Here is a 21183-nt window from a genome sequence, read left to right as displayed (position 1 = left end):
ACCCCGCTGTCAAACTACTGGCAAATCCATCACTTAGCTAAGTAAGCCCACTTAGTTCAACACAAAGTGGTTAATTGCTCCTGATGAAGGTAAATAATAGGCACTTACAAGGACTGAGGAGGGAGCGGTGGCTGAGAATGAATGGAGGATGTCATGAATGATGACTACTGTGCTTTCTGTGATATCAGATTCCTCATCAGCAGAGGCCTCCCCTCCATTTCTTACCCCACATCCCCCCTCCTGTCTCAGAGCAGTGCCCAATTTGGCCACCAGCAACAACAAGAAGAAAACAACTTGAAGAACGTAAATTAAACATACCTGCAGATGCTTTTGACTATGTGTGTGTGTGTGTGTGTGTGTGTGTGTGTGTGTGTGTGAGAGAGAGAGAGAGAGAGGGAAAGAGAGAGAGAGAGGGAGGTCTGCAGGCCCCTGCAGGTGGTATGAATAATTAACAGGGCCAGTGAGCGAGGCAGGGTACCAGGCTGGGTGTTTTGTTACCCCTGCCTCACTCAGCACGCGTATACAGCATTGGATAACGCTATCTACCCACCCGGCTTGTGTGCATGTGTGTGTGCAGTTGGCTACGTTAGATGATTCCACCATTTGATACCTACAAAACCTCTTGCTGCTTGGTAACAATTCCCGACAGAAAACCTATACATCCCCTATCAAACTGAGACTGGCAGCATCAACTGCTGTAATCAACATCAGCCTCATCGGGTCTCAAAAACTGTCAGGACTGTTTGTGCTCATCAAGTCACCACTGTTGTGCAGCGGTAATGATAACATGCAACAACTCTCTCTCAACAGAAGGAAATGTTGAGTGCTTAGATGTATGTTATGTAGTACTTTCATTCTTCTTTAAATTTATATTTCAAAACAAAAGGCAACACTAGACAGCATGGACACTTTTTTTTTTTTAAAAAGTTTCAATCATCTCTGCAAACAAAATATTTAATTTTTATTCAGCATTAGTATTTTGTTTACATTGTTCTATTTACAACATGGACACACATGACTGGAAAACTGAGGATTTTATGTCATTTTAAAATCAAAGTAAAATGAAATTTTACAAAACAAAACAAAAGTAGAGACATCTTATATTTAGTGGGGGAGGAGGAAGAAAAAGACAAGAATACAAAGACTGCAGAACACACCAGGAAGTTAAGAGTGAGAAAGACATGGACAGGTGGAACAAGGAAGTGCACAAGTGAAGACAGAACAAAGAAAAGTATTCAAGCTGATGAAATACAAATGTCAAAAGGACAGAGACATGTCAGACTGCAGTGTAAGTACAGTGACATACGAGAGAATTAGAAGGATGGACATAGGTAGGCATTTAACTATGTGGGCTATAACAACATTAATACTGAAATAATACTATATATACTATATATATATATATATATATATATATATATATATATACACGTCTTCACAACTATTTTTTTCTTTCCTAACCCTGGTCATAGCTTTGTGAAGGACCTGCACACCCACCTATACCCAATAGCTGAAGTTGTTACTGATGATGGTGACAGTGATGATGATGATTCAAGTATAAAAGTCTCTGTTTTCAGCAGGGCTGGGTTGGGTTGTGCAAGCTTAACTGTAGCTCACAGAGAAAGAAAAGATCATGAAGCTTTCCTCAGTGATCGTACAGGATTTGTGAACATGTTGGTTGGATGTTAAGTCCTCGACAACTTTGGTTAAGTGGTGGAATTTCCTCTGATTCCTTTAAACTGATGTTCCTGTTTTTTTGTCCGTGCATGAGGCATTATTATAAGTTGGTAAATGTTGTGTTTGCTAGGATGCCAAAATGCAGTTGCAGTTTTTTCAACTTTAAAAAGTAGCTGTCTGGACTGTGCTGCTGGAACAATAGAGGGAAACAGTACGTGTGGCCTGGTGGTTTGACAAACCAACTGGAAGTCTCCTGTTCATGAGATTTTTATGTCCCATGCCCACGAGCGCCTGCCCTTCTGAAATGTCCATTAGCAAGATACCGAATCCCTACAAACTCCAAAGATACCCCTCTAGCTCGACCTGTACTTTGATCTACCTGACAGGGGTTCAAGAAAAGAGAATTTCGCAGCATGGATCAGTGTCACTCTGATACATTATTATTCATTGTAGAAGTGGTGGATTTCACCTTTCCTGTCGACCTATTACACCCTCCCTCCATCTGCAATTAGAATGAACAGACATGGGTTTACCGCTGGCTAAGAAAGAAGAGTAAAATAATGTGGAGTGAATTAACATATGAAATGATAAAAAAAAAGCTGCTGAGGGCAGGTTCAGTCTCATTGAAAGAAAATAACATAAAGAGTCCCTTGCATGGGCATATACCTTTTCCAATGACATGAGTTCAGAGAATAAGTAAAAAGCCAATAATTGTTTTTCCTTGACTCTCAATGGACTAAAACATACTTTTACTGCTTTTTTTCATCCATACACTTCAGCTAAAGCTGTACAGTCGTCTAAAACACACAAGCACTGGAAACAACAAACACTCATACAGGTTGGTATTCAAGCATACAGCATACACAAATATTTGCATTATAAAAGGCCACATACAGAATGTGAATCATGCTCACTCAATGCTAATATAATTATATAAGCTCTGCCTAGTTTGTACATGAGCCTCTAGAGCTAAATCTAAGACTTTAACTTACCGAAAAGAAGCATTGGATGATGAACAGTTTCATTTCAAACTAGCATTTGCAACATGTTAGAAATTATCCAACAAATAAATCACAGAGGTATGATGTACAAAGTCAAATGTAGCACTAAAAATGGCAATCAAGCGATGTAATAATAAATAGTTGAGGGATGCAGAATTCAGGCATGGGACTGATGAAGCAAGTAATCATAAATCAATAATGCTCTGACTCATCCCTGATGATCACCTGACTGGATGAGCTTGAGCGCATTTCTGATCGGGCCCTTCCTATCCACAGTATTAGCAGTCCTTTTCATTATTATAGCTTATGTATGATAATAACGTGATCACCCTTTTCACACTGATAGGCCAAAGGTCAGTGGAGACATTCTCCACCAGAACAAACTGGCAGTGCAGTCACAGCTTGGTACTACCATGTGAAAAGGGAAACAGTGAAAATATTTTCATCTCAAACATGACCACCATCATACTGTGGATGGAGAGCGCAGATCTATGCATGCTTTCAATAACTGCTGCTCTCAGTTTTTGCTTTGTTTGCACCATCAATATGGAGGACACAGTGTTGCGCAGATGTTGGCTTAGCGGAGGGAGTGTACATCTACATCTACTATCACACCACTGATAAATGACATAAATTAAAATAAGACAAAAGAGCCTTAATTAAAATGCATTTTTACAGTAATAAATAGATTTGTCCTCTATTTACAGTTTACTGGACACATTTTTGAAGCAGAGTTTGGAGTTAAAAACATTAAATCCTAAATATTTCAAGAGTTATCTGTTTGTTTTCTTGCTTTGTTCTGAGGATGAGGGGTTGGCGCTTAGGATTTCCCCTCTTCATCATCGTTCCTAATGGTGAGGAAGGCAGGAAGACGACAGAGAACATGCCGGAGAGAAAACAGACATGTAAGAAACAATGTCCTCCAATGTGTCTTTCCTGTGTTTCATCCTCAATGACTTTCCAATTTGGTGTTGTGTTGCTGTAGCTGCTGCTGTTAAGAGTTTTCGTTAAATTCGCCTGAGTGCACACATACACCCACACACATCCCCACACACACACACACACACACACACACACACACACACACACACACACACACACACACACACACACACACACACACACATACATACATACACACACAGATTTTGAGCACCCGATGCCTTGCTCTGTCTTCACACGATGCATTGTGTATTCTCCTATAGCCTCTTGCTTGCTCTGAGTAGCAGTTGCCTCTCGGCACAGATCTAAGAACAGCTTCCTCTTCAAGCTCTCCAAACCTAGAGCTGAGTCCTTGGGGCAACTTCTTCCTCGTCCCTCTTGGCCATTCAAAACATTAATTCATCTTCTTCTCAGTTTTCAAGGAGCCATTGCGTTTGTGTTTCCCGTTGGCCATGCTCTCATTATGGCAATGTCCATTAGCCATATTACCATCATCCCTAGTGTTACCACCTCCTCTGCTCTGGTCCCCAACCTTCCCTCTCAGCAATCGCACCAACCGGTTCAGGGCAAACACGGTCAGAGCCAAGGCAGCTCCTACAGTGACAATCACATCCAGCAGGAAGTACTGGTAGGGGGAAACCTGGTATACAGCAGAGCGCAGGTGGTTGGCACCGTGGTGACGGAGGATGTAGCTGACCCAGTAGACAGCTCTGGTCACAGGGTGGCCCGGCTGATCTTTGTGAATGTTGGAGAGAAGACGTGCTTGCTGGCGGTACCTATACAGGGAGACAGAGGGTATAAGGACACAATGAAACAAGTCCCAATGGGCAGAAAAGAACTGAATATGAAAAAACGATCATGATCACATGGACTCAGAAATCTAACCTGCTGTCTTTGATGACGCTGGTCAGGGCTGTGTAGAGGTCATCCTCGGTCATGTACTTCCAGTGTAGCATGATACCCATACCTTTGGCTGAAACACGAGTCATGGTGTCATAGTGGTCTCCAAATAGGGGCACACCAACCACCGGCACCCCATGATACATGGCCTCGTAGATGCTGTTGAGGCCGCCATGGCTCAGGAAGGCCCTTGTGTTGGCATGGCCTAGATGACGGAAAGCATGAGGGATGTTATTTTGTGTGTTAAGTTCAGTGTGAGTCATTTTTGACAGGGCACTTACTTTGCTGTGTTATTTTATTTTATTATTTAGATTATTTAGTGTATACAGTAGAGCCCACTGCATGCTCACGCAGCAGTATCTCAGTGTTGCTCCTGTTTACAGTAAGAGGAAGAATGAAGATGTGTGTATCCTTTCAACAGTATAATCAACGAAATGCCTCAGTCAGTGCTTCTGTGTTCATAAACATCTCTTTTTTCCTCTTTGCAGAGACAGTGAGTTGGAGGGCTACTTCAAAAGTAGCTCACAAGTTCTATGGGTATTGTGGTAAATATGTCATGCCATTTTGTAGGGGATGGTGTTGTTTTGTTTTTTTTAAACTTAATAACAATTTTGGTACTTTGGTCCATTTCATTCAAATGCGCTGTGGTAAGGTGAGTTAAGAGGAAAGATTTATTTTTTTGTTTTGTGGTGAACTGCCCCTTTAAAATGGAGTCCGTCCCACCAGAAAGCCAGACAACCATAATGTTTCAATATTTGCAGTCTTGGCTAACCAAGGTGCTATTACACTGCAACAGAATACAATGTTAGCTGCCAATATCTGGTTATTGTTGCACATTCATCATTCCTGACAGGCATAAAGTGGCTTACATATCCACATTCTACACACTACTGTGGTTATCCAGTAGGTATGGGAGGAACCCTCACACAAAACCCACTCTGCCACACCCTGAGGAACATCTTGCATAAAAACACCAAGGATCAGTGATTTGTCAAAACATGCCTTGAACCAGAGGTGTGAAGAAATCAGATTTAAGTAAGGCACCTGGATTCATTTAAAAGGTTTTGCAGGTGTTGTGAAATGCATTTCAGTTATATGGTCCAATACAACATACAATAAAGTGACTAAGCTAATGTGACAGTTGATAAGATAACTAGAAGGTGAAATTCACATTGTGTTGTGTCTTCTCCATGTGCTTACCTAATAAGTCATTCTGAGGCATCCAGTCAACAAGCTTTGTGTTGTTGCCAAGGTTACTGGGTGGAACTCCAGAGAATCTAAAGAAGAAAAAATAAAATGGTGACACAGTTCATATCCCCTTTTAGCAGATCATGCTGTCATCACAGTATGTGAACTTAACTTTGTGAACGAAACAGTCATATTTCATTTTAGCTGTATTTAATGGCTAGTCACAGAGGATTTCATATTTAGCCTATTTCAAATGTGTCAATACCACTGATTGTAGGAGAACAATCATACCACTCAGATTTGAAATTGATTCTTTATTACACTTTATTAAGTCCAGCCTAACTATAACATTAAATTGCTGAAAATTCTGTTGGTACAAGCAATGACATGATTAAATCCAACCTTTTTTCCAATCTGATACTTGTCAAGCAAATATTGAAAAGCATTTTCTGTATGTACTCTTTACTACAGCTGTTTTGTGATTGTTCACTTGTTAGAGGAATCCCCTGTCATTCTTGCCAAGTTCAATGAGAAAATTGATACTACTCTTATGTATGTACAGTAAATATGAGGCTACAGCTAACAGCAAGTTAGCTGAGCTTAGCACACAGACTGGAAGCAAGGGGCAACACCTCTTCGCTTTTTTCATTATAGTAACTTTTTGGATATATCATGCACACACTGTCTAAATCTAAATCTTCTGTCTGTGGCATCTCATCGTTCTCTGATCTGTATTCACTGTCACTGGTATGGTATTTATCTGTTTTCAGTTTCCCAGTTGCTTTCAGTAAAATCTCCTGTCTTGGACCTTTACTAGAATTGTGTTTAGCTCGCTACAGCTGTGCAACTTCGTACAAACATAGTGAGGGCAGGATGCATGTATAGTGTGTACATAAGATAATGTACACATACAATTTACTTTGTAGAAGGTTAAATGAACCAGTTAAGTCTAACATTTGCATGAAGGTGTAAGTGAACTAAGGAGAATTCAAAGTTTCTTTTTTTCCCTAAACAAAAAGCAGAAAGCCGAAAGACATCGCTTGGTCACTCACAGATGTAGTTCTCAACACAGTGTCTTTTACTGGTGGTGAATGTGTACTGTAGTGTGAGTATGTTCGCTGGTGTCTGTGGTTGTGTGTGCGGAAGCATATTCCAACAAATGCAGTACACAATACATATGCATGCTACATTATGACCCCCATTTGTCCATCTCTGTCTCCTTCCCTCGCTAACCCAAACTCTTTCATCTCTCTTTCTCTCTTCAACAAAGCACCAATTCACTGTTCTGCCAATCAAAGCCTACATTCATGCAGCCAATTATCAATGACACAATTCATTGGCTTGGTCCCTGTCCCTCTCATCAGCCCTCTTCCTTTTCCATCCTCTCAGTTTGGAAGGGTCACTGGAAGCCAGATTACTATTGTATGTCACATACAAATTGAGGCCTACAGAAGTCGAATGCTTATGACTACAAGTCATTGTCTCACCTGCGGACCTGGTCAGATACCTGCATGTGAAGCATCATTCTCTGATAGCTCATTATGAAAGGTCAATGCTTGAGAACAGAGGAATGTGTTCCATTTGCCTTTGAAATTTAATGCACTAAAAAGATAATTCTATACCATTTATTACAAACACATGTTGTGTGCCAAGAGAAATCTAGCTCTCCTCATTACAACACGCAGATTGCCACAACCATGGCGAGCTTTTTCACAACCACCTACCTGTTTCCAAAGAGACACTGCGACCACAATCTGATCCCCCACCTGTGACTTCGCCCAGCGCACCAGCCACTACATTTCACTGAGTTGTCCAACACCTCAAATTCTGTAACATAGTCACTTCTCTGCTGTTGAGCCCTGCTCCATGCATGCTGGTAAGTTGCACCACATTCCAAAACACAAGCCACAGCAAGTTTCATAATATCTCCTATGCAACAAAATTGCAGACACACACCCAAATGAGGAACGTACAGGCAACCAAAGGTGACTTCTGCAAAACTAGGAAAAACCATCACATATAAACTTTTTCATGTGGATGAAGGATGGATGGTCAAAATGTTGGTATGAGGCGTTACTAAACATTGTTGGAACAGTTTGAGTGTATTTTTTTTTTTTTGGTTGTGCATCAAATAAAAGTTTTTTAAATAAAAGTATTGCAATTGAGCTCAAATTTTCTTCCTTTAAAATGGTGGATTGATATTCAGTTAGTCTATAGATGCATTCCCTAATTGGATAAACCTGCTTTATTATTCATGCCAACTTCATATCATCCTCTACAAATTCTCTCTCAAACTTTCTTATCATTGCACCTCTTGAATTGACATCATCACTCAGGTCTCTCTCTAGGGTCAGAGGAATGTGTTTTTCTATTAGAGGGTAACTTTGAACTTATTGACTCTTGAGAAGAGTTTAGCTAGACTTTGCAAATTTCCTATCTTATCTTAGATGCCTGTATATGACATGTTTGTGTGGCTCACATAGGGTAAAATTAAACCCTTGCCCACAACACTGAAAGTTCAGCATTCCATTTTCATTTGGTTGATAAAAACATATTTTGAACTTACAAATGTTCTTATGAAAATGCTAAAAACTACAACTGAAACAAAATTTAACAATCCAAAAAAAAAAAAAAAAGAAAAAAGAAAAAGAACAGAAAATCTAAATCTAAAACTGCAAGCGAAAACTAACTAAAGCAAAACTAAATAAAAAACATAATTTTAAAACTGTAATTATTGAGGCACAGACACACCTAATGAAAGGTTACTTGACCATTTTGTCATGGTCATGACATCACTGTGAACTGTGGGCTGTGTTTATGCAAGATACGCACCAGCCACCAACCTCTGCACACAGGGACATGTTAACCATTACCATTACCATCTATATGCCCAGAGAAAGGTCAGGTTTGGGGACAATGTGCATATGTGTACTAGAACCATGGCTTTGTTCCTGGAGTCTACATTAGTTATGCACTACTTGGATACTAGAATAGATTGACCTAGACAGTATATATAAATTCTGTTGCCTAATAAGGATTGTGCAACATCAGTCAGTTTGGATGTCTAATTAACTACTGTTTAAACATTTATGAGAGAATAAAAGTGTGTGAATTTGGTCAATGAATCACAGGCTAAAATATGCTGAGGTGAGAGTTAAAGATTAACAGGTTTATGAATCAAATCTAAGAGCACTGAGAAACTTGCCAGTGCATGTTTTCTACTCTATCAGTCCCACATTCCCTCCTGTTATTTTTAGCATTTTTTCTGCTCAGGTCACAGACAGTGGGTAATTGCTGTGGGACTCTGTGTAAATGATTACTAAGGATTAGACTTCAATCACACCTATCTCTCTCACTGGGGAGGCACAAACATTTTAGATAAGTGTGAAGGGCCTTTTGTTGTTAAGTCAACCTGAACTCATACACATTCACCCTGACAGATGCACATATGCACAGATACTGCAGCAGCTTTAGTTTTACAGCCTATCCACACAGACACAGTATCAAACCTAGTCTGTGCAGCAATAACTCATTACTTGCCAGCCTATATATACACTGATACAGCTATATCTGCAATAAGCTAATATCAGCCAGTATATAAGCCTGGTTGATTTATTGGTCTGTCTCCATTTAGTTTCCCTCTCACATACATACTCTGCTGTTTGATTAGCCAGATGACCTCACATAATACTCATGTGAATGCATAATACAAATGTGAAGTGAGAATACGGACTTTGAGTCTAAGAGGAAGCCTGTCACAGAGGAACAACACGTGTATTTTATGATGAGCCACTTAACATAAGTTGTATGGCTGATAATGGGGGGCCACATTAAACATTATATATTATATATAGACACTAAATTGTGTGACATTAGGAGCCCCCTGAGTGCTGAATTGAGGGCAGTCTGTAACTTGAAGCTCAATACATTAGAAAGGTCACATCTGTCACACTGACAGATGTGTACAGTGAGAGTGACAGTCAGAAAATAGATACTTTACCTCCAGACGACACGCTGGGGCAGCCTGGCGAGGGCTCCTGCCAGTTTGTGAGCAATGTCATGGGAAAGGTACTTGACCCCAGCTCCGAACGACACCACCACAAAGCCATGCTCCGCTGTGTCATTCACCCATGCTTCAAAATCCTGTGGAAATATAACAAAAAGAAACAGAGCTAAAACAAAAAAAAAAACAAAACATTTTGCAGTATTGCAAGAATTTAAATGACCCACATTGTATATGATTGCTAATTGCAAACAGCTAAGCTAATGCATTAAATATAAAAACCTGACATAAACCTGATACAAAAAACAGACTGTTTATATAAACATGTCTTTATCACTTTATTAGACATTTGTGATTTATGATTCATGACTGTTTCAAACTCATGTTCTGAATGATTTACAGGTTTACAGATAAATGTGGCACAATTATGTCAACTTGACCAGTGAGCATACAGTACATCAAAAAGTTTGTTGTGGCAATGTGAAAGCAACAGGCGGATAAGCTGAGAAACTCCCAGACTCTAAAACCCTTAATTAGTGCAATTTCTAGTTGGTATGACTTATAAAAAATATTTCTGTGTAGACTACTCAAATTCAAACCCAGGAAATTTTTAACATAAAAAATTGGCCACAGTGGAAGTTTATCAAGCAAGACAAGTCTAATGTCTAATGCATGAAGCTGTTAAATATATGCAAGTTAATGCCTTCAAGCAAGGATGTGCTGAGCTTACATTTTGCACTCTGGTGCCCAGTGTTGCATTATATATCAACATTTCATATTATGATATTAATGAGTAATATTGATAGTCCACAAAGTCACCAATTTTAATGGTCCAGTATCATTTTCTTCCTACATTCCTAGATGACCTTATTTCCCCACATTGGGCCTGCAGGGTGGTAGAATTTCCTGTTAAATCATTCTTTCAGTGAGATAAACTATTGAGAAAAAATACAAAAAAAAAAAAAATACAGTTTATCCTTGAGTTAATGTGGTATCAATGTTTATGTCTCATCATTATTTTATTCAAGTGAATAGGAAAATGGTCTCAGTCTTATGGGGTCACTATATGTCTACTGCAATTTGTTTTATAATGTATGGCTGTACATAAGGTCAGCAAGTAGTGTATTTCCCCAAGAGATCAGCAACTCTCTACAAAGTTTTCTTTAAGTTTTGTATAAAATGTCTACCATAGGTCTGCAACAGGGAGGACAACAAGATATATTTTATTGGCTCTGTTGGGAAAACTCTGTTTTGAAGCTGCTGATTAACAATAATTTACAAAACACCATAAAAGTCAGGCCACACTAAAGTCATCCATCCATCCTATCCTTGTTGGTACAGAATCTGGACAGTTCAGTTTAATGTGCTGAGTTTTTGAGATATCTGAGGATATCTTTTGAGACATCTGAGATATCTGAGTATATCTCAATACAATTAAGGTGAAATGTCTTTTGTGATGTTCTGAGAAAACTTAACACCGCTGTGTTTCTTTAGAAACAATGTCCTAGTTGTTTAAAAGAGCTCACTGACACCAGTTTTCTCCCTTAGTCCCCCATTTGGCTGTTCACCATACTGACACTAAAATTAGAGAGTTACTATCTTGATTGATGGATTTGAGCTGAGACATCCGTCATTTAGAGCAAAGTCAGATATATCAGAGCTCCCGGTCATAATTACTACTTGGATGTTGATGTGAACAGCATTTACAAGTATGAAACTGGTAAATATGCTAACATCCCTTAGAGGTAAATGCAGATGATCTCATTACCTATGACATAATTTCCTTACATAGTTGGGTAACATGGATAAAGTGTTAGTGAGGAATACTGCAACTATCAAATTGGAAAAGAGAGACTCTATCAGCACTGTTACATGACGAAGGTGAAAAATCCTGAATATTATCTGTGGTATGAGACCTTTTATTGATAGACTGAACATTTAAAATATCAGGACTACATTTTAACAAAAGAAAAGAAAGGAAGACGGTGGTTCTCATTGTTTTTAACAACAGAGGCTGCACTGAAGCAGTGAAAACCAGAGACATGCCCCCCTCCGTCAGGGCCCTGTTTTTGGAAGCAGGAGACCTATTCTAGGTTTGACTCAAAGGAGTTTTCAACATTAACTAATACACCTGCTTCTTGGAACTGGCTGCAGAGTGGGACAAGTGGGTGGTTAGACAGCCTGCCATTAGCTGATCAAAAATATTTCTCATTTGGCAGAAGCAAGAAGTTGCTAAAAGGAAGTCATCACAAACAGAGGGGTTTTACAGCTCAGAATAAGTTTTTTGTGTGTTTGAGTGTGTGTATACATTCATTTGGGATGATAGTAGTTCTCTGTATAGTAAAGTGAGGATGTATGGACTGATGGTGGGTGGGGACTGGTCAGGGAGCAGCCATGTTGGAGTGACAGAAGCAGAGGATACATGGGGGGGGCAAATGGTCCAGCTGCAACTGCTAAGGCCGGCCCTGGCACCAAGCAACCTAAAGGGCACAGTGGGCTCTGTGTCCCAGCAGTGCAACCCTACTGTCCCTACAACGCAGCCTCAGTGACCCCATAAAAGAGTCTCAGTGTCCCCAGCGCTCTGCCCAGAACAATGGCCTCGTTCTCCCTCCACTTCCATTATAACTCCCTCCACACAACACGGCACAATGCTCCCTATTGGCTGGAGTGGCATTCCAAAATCCTCTGCAGTAGATACCAACAGCCCGCGCTCTCTGCATTCGAATGCTGGACTAGCCCCCGTCACCGCTCGCCTTTACTCTCCATGGCTCCCCTCCCTCTCTGCTCAAAAAACCTTCCATGCCCATTCAACTCAAACCCTTCCTCACCCCAGCATCCTCTATAAATGCTCGCTTTGTAGACGTGATAATAAGAGATACCAAGTGATAGGAGAGACAATGGGGACAAGCAAGGGTAGATACAAAAAATACTGAAACAGTCAGTCCGTTACGACGGGGGGGGGGGACAATACGAAGAGAGGAGAAACCAGCAAGACTGACTGTCAATAAATGAACTGAGGTGTGCAGTTACTGTACGTGAACTGACAATGTCCAGCATCACGCAAGTCTTTATGATTTCATCTATCGACCGTTTTCTCTTGAATGTTATATAAAAGATCAGAGCTACCACCTATTTTTCCAAAAGTAAATTCTTTCTCAACAGCTTTCACAATCATTACTTCACGTGAGAAATTAGAGACAGTTGACAGAAAATTGATAGATTTATGCAAGTAAAAAAAAAAAAACAAAGGAAGGAACAGGCTCTTCCAATTGTCTTTAGACTAAGTCATTTAGGATGTACACACAGAACACATACGTGCAAGTGGACTGTTGCTAATGGTCTAATAAAAGAAAATGTAAGAAAAACGTGTGTATACTTATATGTAATGCAAAAGGACAAACTTCTCCCAAGTCAGTGTGAAACATAACAATATGGCTGTCCATTCTTCCCTTGAAACCATACATTTACATAATATGATAGTCAAACTCTGTCACTGTGAATTAGTCCTTCTGCTGCAGTTCTTCTGTCACCAGTGGTACAGAGACCTCATTTTATGTTCCACCACTACATGGGAACACTTTTGTAACATTTCTATTTAAGCAGTTGGATCTTAGAAATTACTAAGACTATCTCTAAGTGTGTAACTGATCAGACACAAGGACCTTGACTACTGCAGTAACTATGTTTCATATCAATGAAGAGGACTGATTTATTACTTCATTGGGATTTCATAGGATTTCTGAATCAATGTGGTGAAGCACCTGGATGTATCAGGGCTGGATTAACCCCAAAGCAGACATTGCTGGTGGGTTATTCATTTATCCATACGCAAATTATCACTTCATTTTACAGAAAATGTACTATCAGAATCCACAATGAAAATGTGATATAAAATTACATATATACGCCTTTACCTGCCTCATCATGTGCTTATCAGCTGTCTGTGTCTCTCTCAGTACTGACCTGTGGCAGAGGGTTGGGGGGCTTGGTGAGGATGCCTCCTATGTACACCACATGTGGCAGGGTGGGCCTGGGGAATTCCAGAGCCATGTCAGTGCACAGCATCCACAGCCGGCTGCCTTGCACCAAATCAGCCATGGCCACTTGAGGCTTCACTCCATGTTTCTTCATAATCCGGTCATACTTGGGTAATGCAATATAATGGACTCCAAAGCGCTGCACCAGGTAAACAGCAGTGTTTGTGATCCTCTGGAGCAGAGACATACGGTCTGTCAGCAGTGAGTTGAATTCAGGTACATAGGATAACGGGGCTGGGGCACCAACCTCAGCAGGGTACCACAGGCCTGTGCTGAACACGGCATATTTCACGCCCAGGATGTGAGCTATCACGAAACCACACATCTCATTAGGGTCCACCAGCAGCAGGTCAAACTTGGCCTTCTTGAGGCGGGTCATTACCTCAGCATTGCCAACAACAGCATCACAGTTCTGAGAGTAGTGGTCAAGAATGTCAAACAGTTCCAGAAATGTCAGACGGCCTGAGAAGATGTTGCTGACTTTGGACTGGAGGAAACTGTCAGCCGTGCTGCTGTTAAAGATCCCTGGATAGCGCTGTAGGTGGTAGTGAGGAGAGGGGGGCACCTCACGACCCTCTGAAACTAGAAAATGGCTCTCGTGGCCCTCCTTGTGCAGAGCCGTGGCCAGAGTCTTGAAGATGTAGAGGTGTGATTCAAACATGATGGGCGGGACCACAATTACTTTAGAGCATGATGCACTGGGACTCCAGGTGAGGAGGCCAAGGAAGAGGAGTAGTGACGAGGGTAGCAGCATGGCTGAAATGACAGAGAAAGGAGCAATGTGTTAGCACTGCAGGGCATCAAAATAAAAGCAGAAAATAACAGCAGAGGACAGTCACAAAAGGACAAATGGGGCCTAACATAAAAGAACACATCAGAAAAGTGACTGCTGAAGACTTAGAGAACATAAAGAAAGAACAGTTCATCAGATGTTTACAGTTTGTTGTCTTAAACTTTTATCTACACTATGAACCTCATTCGGGCCCACCTCTTGTCCGTCACCTGTGATGTAAGGCAGTTTCACATAGCTGAAAATCTTCACATCAAACGTCAAGCCTGGAAATGAATTCAATTGTGCTCTACATTGAGAAGTAGTATTTTGAGAATACAACTTCTCAATTTCTGTGTGGTTGCATGTTCTCAGTATTTTACCTGCCCTAATAAACATTTGCCTTTCTCTCTCCCCATTTCAATTCCACCTCTTCATCCCTCCTCACTGTGCACAGCCGTCACTGACACGGTGTGGGTAGCACCAACGTCATTCTAAACCTCCAGCCGCTCTATTCACAAACACAAACACAAAGAGCCATTATCAAGGCACCATGTCATAGCCTGTGCCCTATATGCCTACACTCTTTCTCCCTCTTACTTGGATTAATCATCAACACTCAGAACCTTCTGCAGAGAGCCATCAATTATCCAGGTTTTTTTTTTAATCTAGAATTATTAACTCATACTCTCCTTCCACAGGGTGTTACACCTTAAGGAATGCACTGACCTTTGGAGGAAAATTTATAAAATTATGGTCCACAAGAAAAAGCGTGATTGCGGTCTTGGACTGGGACACACAGGAGCTAAGTAATCAATGCACAAAACAAATCCACGGCCGAAACAAGGGCTGCTTATGTTCTTGTGCAGTAAAATGAGTTGTCCACATTTTGAACATGATGCTAACAATATATTGAATAATGCTGCAGCAGATGAATAAATTCTTGACCTACATACATAATATGCATGGCCTATCATCCCCTTATAAAGCTCTCCTTTTGGAGCACTGGAGAAAGCATACATTCTTCCACTGGCTATTTAAACATCACATTGCAACCCCATGTAGATTACCAGTCCACAACCTCAGACAAAGCCAAAAGGGACCGCTGTACATGGACTTGTAGGGAAGCATCTTGCATAACAACTGTTACAACTGTGTTAGTATAGTACGTAATCAGCCTTAAAATTGACTGCCGGAGCTAGAAAAGCAAATACATAGAATGGGACAGGTCTTGAGTTTAAACTTAATCTGGTCCTCTGAGTGTTTCCTGTGTGGAGTTTAAGGTGGCGTGTTTGCCTATGTGTGGACGTAAGATGTGACTGTTATTCTACGTCTCTATGTGTCACACTGGTGACCCGTTCATGGCGCACCCTGCCTCTCATCCAGTATGTGCTCCCATCATCCGTCACCCTGAACACTATAAGTGATTATGTCCTACTGTCAACCCCACAAATTATCTCTCACATCATGTTTTATCATCAGCTGAGTCCATCTCCAGTCTAGTGCCATCACATCTCAATCTATATCAAATGGCATGGACCATATTGTTCCTGCTGAGCATCTCCTGATAGCATCTCCACAAGATTATGTAGCATATCAACCACCTGCTTGTCCTCAGTGTGGGAGCTCTCTCCACAAATAGTGGCCTGACAGAAAGAGGAATCAGCATGGCCACCATTTTGTTTAGCATTGTCCTGAGGATATCGTTACAAACACTTCTCAGCCCAGACTGTTGATGGTAACTATAGAAACCAGCCACTGTCTAGTGAGGACTGTGATGCGTCATGACTTAAGTTACTGACAATGGAGTCCGGTTACTGTGCGCACAGGGAGGGCTGAGCAAATTATCTGTATTAAGAGAATTAAAGGATACGTAATGATGGGTGGATTAAGATGTTGGCAAAGAGGGGATGAAAAACAAAACTGAACAAATGGTTAAAACATGAGCAAAACTATTTTGGTGTTTGTAAAGAAAACTCTTTTAAAAGGCATGACATCTAATGGTCAGCAGGTGACAGCTAAGAGCTATATTACCATTCAATGAGATGACTGTGTGAACTTATAGCTCAGTAAAATGTAAAATTGATGCCTCAACTTCATTGATCATATTACTATACTGGGGATTTACACAACCAATGAGTCTGTTACCACCGACTACTAAACATGGTATATAAGCATAAGTCAACAGGGGATGTTTAATTTGAAGTTTTACCTCATAATCTGCATCTACTATGTTTTCACCTCACAATTTTACTTTCTCTAAATCATGTACAATTCATGAATATATCAGTATCATCATAAATGTATGATAAACAACATTGCTTATTGACATTTAGTAATTTATTTGTACATCATTACTTGGCCAAAGTAATGATTATTGATCACCAGCCAACTTTAAAGTTTAAGTAAAAGTAAAAGTTGTGTGCAGAATTCTTTCTGATGTGATGTATGACAGTGGGATGCAGTTTATTGCTTTGAACATCAATTTGATTGTATTTTATACGATTATGTAAATATGTGTTAAATTATGCTATAGGTCATGTGTTATTACTGATTATAACCTGTCCTGCTTTATATAGCTACAGATCAAATTCCAACAACTGCATCTAATTTTTGTCACTTTTCAAATTGTGGCACAGACTCAAAAGATTTTGTAAAAAAAAAATACCTCACATATGGGTTTACTGAGCAAAACACTATGGAAATGGTATTTTCTTTAGGTTAACAGTAAAATAGCATGAAACCGAGAATGAAAGGAACATAATGGGAAATGTATGTGTTACCTACCACCACTTTTAACAGACAAAATGTATAAAATAATTCTCTAATCATAACGCTGTTATAATCTCAAATTAACTGGCTTGCAGTGCAGCTTTTCGTTGTGTTTTATGAAAAATCTAACCAATTACAGCTCCCGCAGAAAGAGTTTTTACCCATTCAGTCTGAAACAAGACAGTAATTATACAGTCATTAATGCTCTCTAATACCATAATCTAAACTAACAATTTCTTGATTTAGCACAGCAGGTGGAGCAGCCTCACTGCTTACACAGCAGGGGTTCATTAGCTCAGTGCACCCTGTTGAGAGGGGAGATGTGACTTCCAAGAACTGATATTAAGTAAAACACAAGTCAGTCCAAGCTGGTTATTTTGTTTCAAATGGACCAAGATAAACTGATCTTAAGTTTATTTGCTGCAAAAGAGCCCAACTTGAGTCTCTTGAAAGGCAATGCTGGCTAGACAAGGTGAGTAAGACTTTGGTTTAAATAAAAATTAAAGAACAACACAAACCAAAGTGGCCTGGCCACATAGTTCACATTAGCTTTCAGATCATAAAGTTCAGTTGGCTGGAAACTACAGGTCAGAGACAGATTTGTAATCTACTAATAGCAGTAAAGTTTAATGAGATCCTTTACTGCACTATGAAACTTCAATCATAACAAAATTCAAACTCTGATAATGACATCCAAAATGCTAACACAAAATGTGGCCTGGTGTCTGCAACAAGAATATTCGTTTTGAATTAGGGCTGGGTGATTAATCTAATTTTATTGTTGATTATGATTTCAACTGCCAAAGATTACGAAAAAAAAGATAAATGAGATAAAATGATTATTGTACCGCATTCTGCTTCGTAATAAATTTTATCCCCCACACCCTCACCCCCCATCCACCTCCGGGTTGTGTTGCAGCGTATGTTAGCACCATATGCAAGCGTGCGTCATCTTGAGCAGTTCACTGGTATATAGTCGAGAGAGACCATGCCCTGTTTGGCTGCTTTTTCTTTTTTGGTAGTGCTCGATATCAGCTTTATTACCAACAGGCATGCTGCCAGTGTTGATCAGTTGTACTGCTATATATTTAGTAACTGTGTTAAATAATCGTGTTCCCAATATTGATCAAAATAATTGTGATTATGATTTTTGCCATCATCGAGCAGCTCTGTGTGAAAAGGCACATTAGCTTAAAGTCTACAGAAGCTTAAAGACAATGATGTGATATCTGCAGAATAATACTTTGTCCTTCTATGTGCTTCATAGAAAAGTTAAGTTAAGGTCAAGAGCCTTTAGATCTTGAATTTTGGTGAAAACAAAATGAAAGTGGAAAAAAACACTTGACTTTCCCATGCCAAGCCACATGAGAAGCTGTTTATAATGGAAACACAGTCTCTGTGTGCCCTTATCTCTTCAAGCCTCATCAGCATTTGACAGAAAGGTATACATACTAGCTATAGATGAAGAACACGGTGAGAAAACACGACTCATTCATTCCCTGACACAAGTCTCTGTTCCAATGTTAATTCCTATCATTTTCCACACAAACCCATTGTTACCCAATGCTACACAGACACATACATGTCATTGCAAAATGGCCTACAAGGCCTCCAGCCGGCCCATATTAACTGACTGAGTCCACCGTTGTTTTTAATTTAATTTTGAAGACCAGACAGAAATTCACTGTACTCTTCAACCTCATTAATTCCACCTTTCAGCTCTCCTTCCTCACATTTGACTTGTTTATTTAAAATGCCACCTCTTATGTTAGCCAAGCCTACTAGCCCTACTATTTCCTCTCACACTACCTCTGCTACACCAGAACCACCAACACACAAGAACAGGTCTGACAGACTCTGTCGTTCCAAGAGTAAATAGTTGTTAAAGGCAATAAACAAATGAAACAGGAGACTGAAACAAAGCAGCACGGTTTCTACTAGTCAATAGTATCTCATTAACATAATGTTCTGCAAATATAAAAAAGCACTGATGAATGAAAAGGGTATGTGGTGGGATATAAAAGAAAAACATAAATATATCCTGAAAAATATCCTTATATATTCAACCAATAGCAATAATTCTTTAATACATATGTACACAAAAATGGTATGGCAGCTTTTCTCAGTCTGGGTGGATTGATACTTTTAAGCTTTGGGCAAAGGCACACCTGTTAACACAGGGACGTTTTTGAGTGGTTACGCAATAGCACAAAGAATTTCTGAAAGTAATCTCAATCAATATCCATATCAGACCGATATGTATTATAAATAGCAGTTACTTGCACATTCGAGGACAGACTCGCCCTTGTCACCTTTCACCTGCAGATTCAAAAGATTTTTTTTATTTTTTTTTTTAACATCAGGTGATCGTTTTGCGTGGGTGCAACATGATTCTGATGTAGGTAAAGCCCAGAGAAGCGCTGTATTCAGGTCAAACGGGATTTGGGATGTAGTTCACCTTAACTTTCAGGTCATATTGTAACTGCCCACCAGTGTTATGGAATCATAAAGCGTCCAAGCCCGACTGATAATAACTCATAAAGTGTCATGCTAGCATGTCTTGGCAAGGCGTCTATGTTTTGTAACAGTATGTTTTTCTGAAGCTTAACACACGCCCAAAATATGTAGCACAAGTGTCATGCTGACAATCCAGAGATTAAAACTAGCCTACTCCTTATAAACGCTATTGGGATAATGCATTGGAGGCATATCACGGTCAAACGGTGGCACAACATACTTTGAAGCCTGCCATGTTACAGAAGTTAACTTAATACAAGGATGAATCCACTACTGAACTCATAAATACAGCATGACAGTTTATCGCCCATGGTGATTTTCCTAATTCGCAAAGGACGTGAACGCAACACAGCAACCTGCGTCTCCGGAGGTTTCGACTGTCTCACCTGAGCTTTCAGTGAAAACAGCCAAGTAGCACGGAAGAGTTATCCAACAGTATCAGGTGGCTTGTACGAAACTATAGCCGTGAGAAATAAAGGAATTTTAAAAAGTTTTTGGTTTTTTTTTGTTTTTTTTTTGGTGTAGTCGCCCACACTAGGTTGTGTTTACGCTACACCTGTTGTGACGCTCACTGGTGTTGGCCTTACCTTGTGACAGACGTTGCCCAGCAGAAGTTGAGAGGGGTGGTAGTCCTAATTTTCTCCGATAGTTTTTAAAGTGTCGGGGAGGAGGGGGGGGGGTTAAAACACAAAAAGTGAGGAGGATTTAGAAAATCCGCCTGAAAAATAAAACGGGTCCCCGGGTATCGAGCACGGGCAGATGGAACATTAAAGTCGCAGTGTCTTTCACGGTGGCGGCGAGAGGCGGTCCAAGATGGACAGGAAGGGAGTGGCAGAAGGAAAAAACCTACAGAGGGTTGGTTGAATAAAACTCAATGAGGGTGGGGGAGTATCGGCCCATACAATTCAACTTTACCTCTGCAACAAGTGACTGCATCCGTGTTGATACTGTCAGCAGCTGGGATGAGTGAGCGTGTGGGTCATGGGTTTTGTTTGACCTTATGAAGGCTAACGACTGACCACGTTTCTCCGTCTGATACATGAGGTGGATGAAAGTGATAACCGATCTTACAGAGGTTAAATTATAGGAAGCTGGTTCCTCTGAATGAGAGGAAAAACTTAAATGCTTTCTAATTTGAGGTCTTCAAATCTCAGTTATTGTTAAATTGGTGGCTGTATTAGGCTGCATATTGATAATCCATATTGTGGTAACACTTTCTAATAACCTTCAACAATGGTTTATTGTTCTGCTGCAGCTAACAGTTATTTTCAGTTTGCTCTTTTTTTCTTTTTCTTTTTTCAATGAACTGATTAATCATTTTGTTTATAAATGTCCCATTTCCAAAGTGTCCACCCGCCAGAACCCAAGGTGACATCT

At 40.1% G+C, this 21183-nt stretch overlaps 1 protein-coding gene across 2 annotated transcripts; it reads right to left on the bottom strand.

Annotated features, from left to right (window-relative positions):
* Positions 1–936: 936 nt before the first annotated feature.
* Positions 937–20645, bottom strand: ugt8 (UDP glycosyltransferase 8). Of its 2 annotated transcripts, none has more exons than XM_071504487.1 (6): positions 20394–20645; positions 13675–14504; positions 9709–9851; positions 5721–5797; positions 4506–4725; positions 937–4396 (listed from the first exon to the last, which is right to left on the bottom strand). In XM_071504487.1, exons 2-6 carry the CDS (start codon positions 14500–14502, stop codon positions 4015–4017), a joined length of 1650 nt encoding a protein of 549 aa, XP_071360588.1. In that variant the 5' UTR covers positions 14503–14504; positions 20394–20645; the 3' UTR covers positions 937–4014. The 2 variants fall into 2 exon arrangements, with proteins under 2 accessions (XP_071360588.1, XP_071360589.1); XM_071504488.1 differs by lacking the exon at positions 20394–20645 and adding an exon at positions 20193–20346.
* Positions 20646–21183: the final 538 nt, after the last annotated feature.

The sequence above is a fragment of the Trachinotus anak genome, unplaced genomic scaffold (genome assembly GCF_046630095.1).
Source record: "Trachinotus anak isolate AG129_WGS33_773 ecotype Australia unplaced genomic scaffold, CSIRO_AGI_Tana_v1 ptg000019l, whole genome shotgun sequence".
Classification (NCBI taxonomy): Eukaryota; Metazoa; Chordata; class Actinopteri; order Carangiformes; family Carangidae; genus Trachinotus; species Trachinotus anak.
Note: the sequence above shows the minus strand (reverse complement) of the source record. Positions and strands in the feature narration are given on the sequence as shown.

Bases quoted from the DNA above. Each gene is read 5' to 3' on its own strand.
- ugt8 (XM_071504487.1), bottom strand. From the start codon at position 14,502: ATGCTGCTACCCTCGTCACTACTCCTCTTCCTTGGCCTCCTCACCTGG. The intron at 9,852-13,674 runs GTCAGTACTGAG...ATATTTCCACAG, and splicing joins CCCCCAACCCTCTGCCACAG to GATTTTGAAGCATGGGTGAA. The intron at 5,798-9,708 runs GTAAAGTATCTA...TTTCTTCTTTAG, and splicing joins CCCCAGCGTGTCGTCTGGAG to ATTCTCTGGAGTTCCACCCA.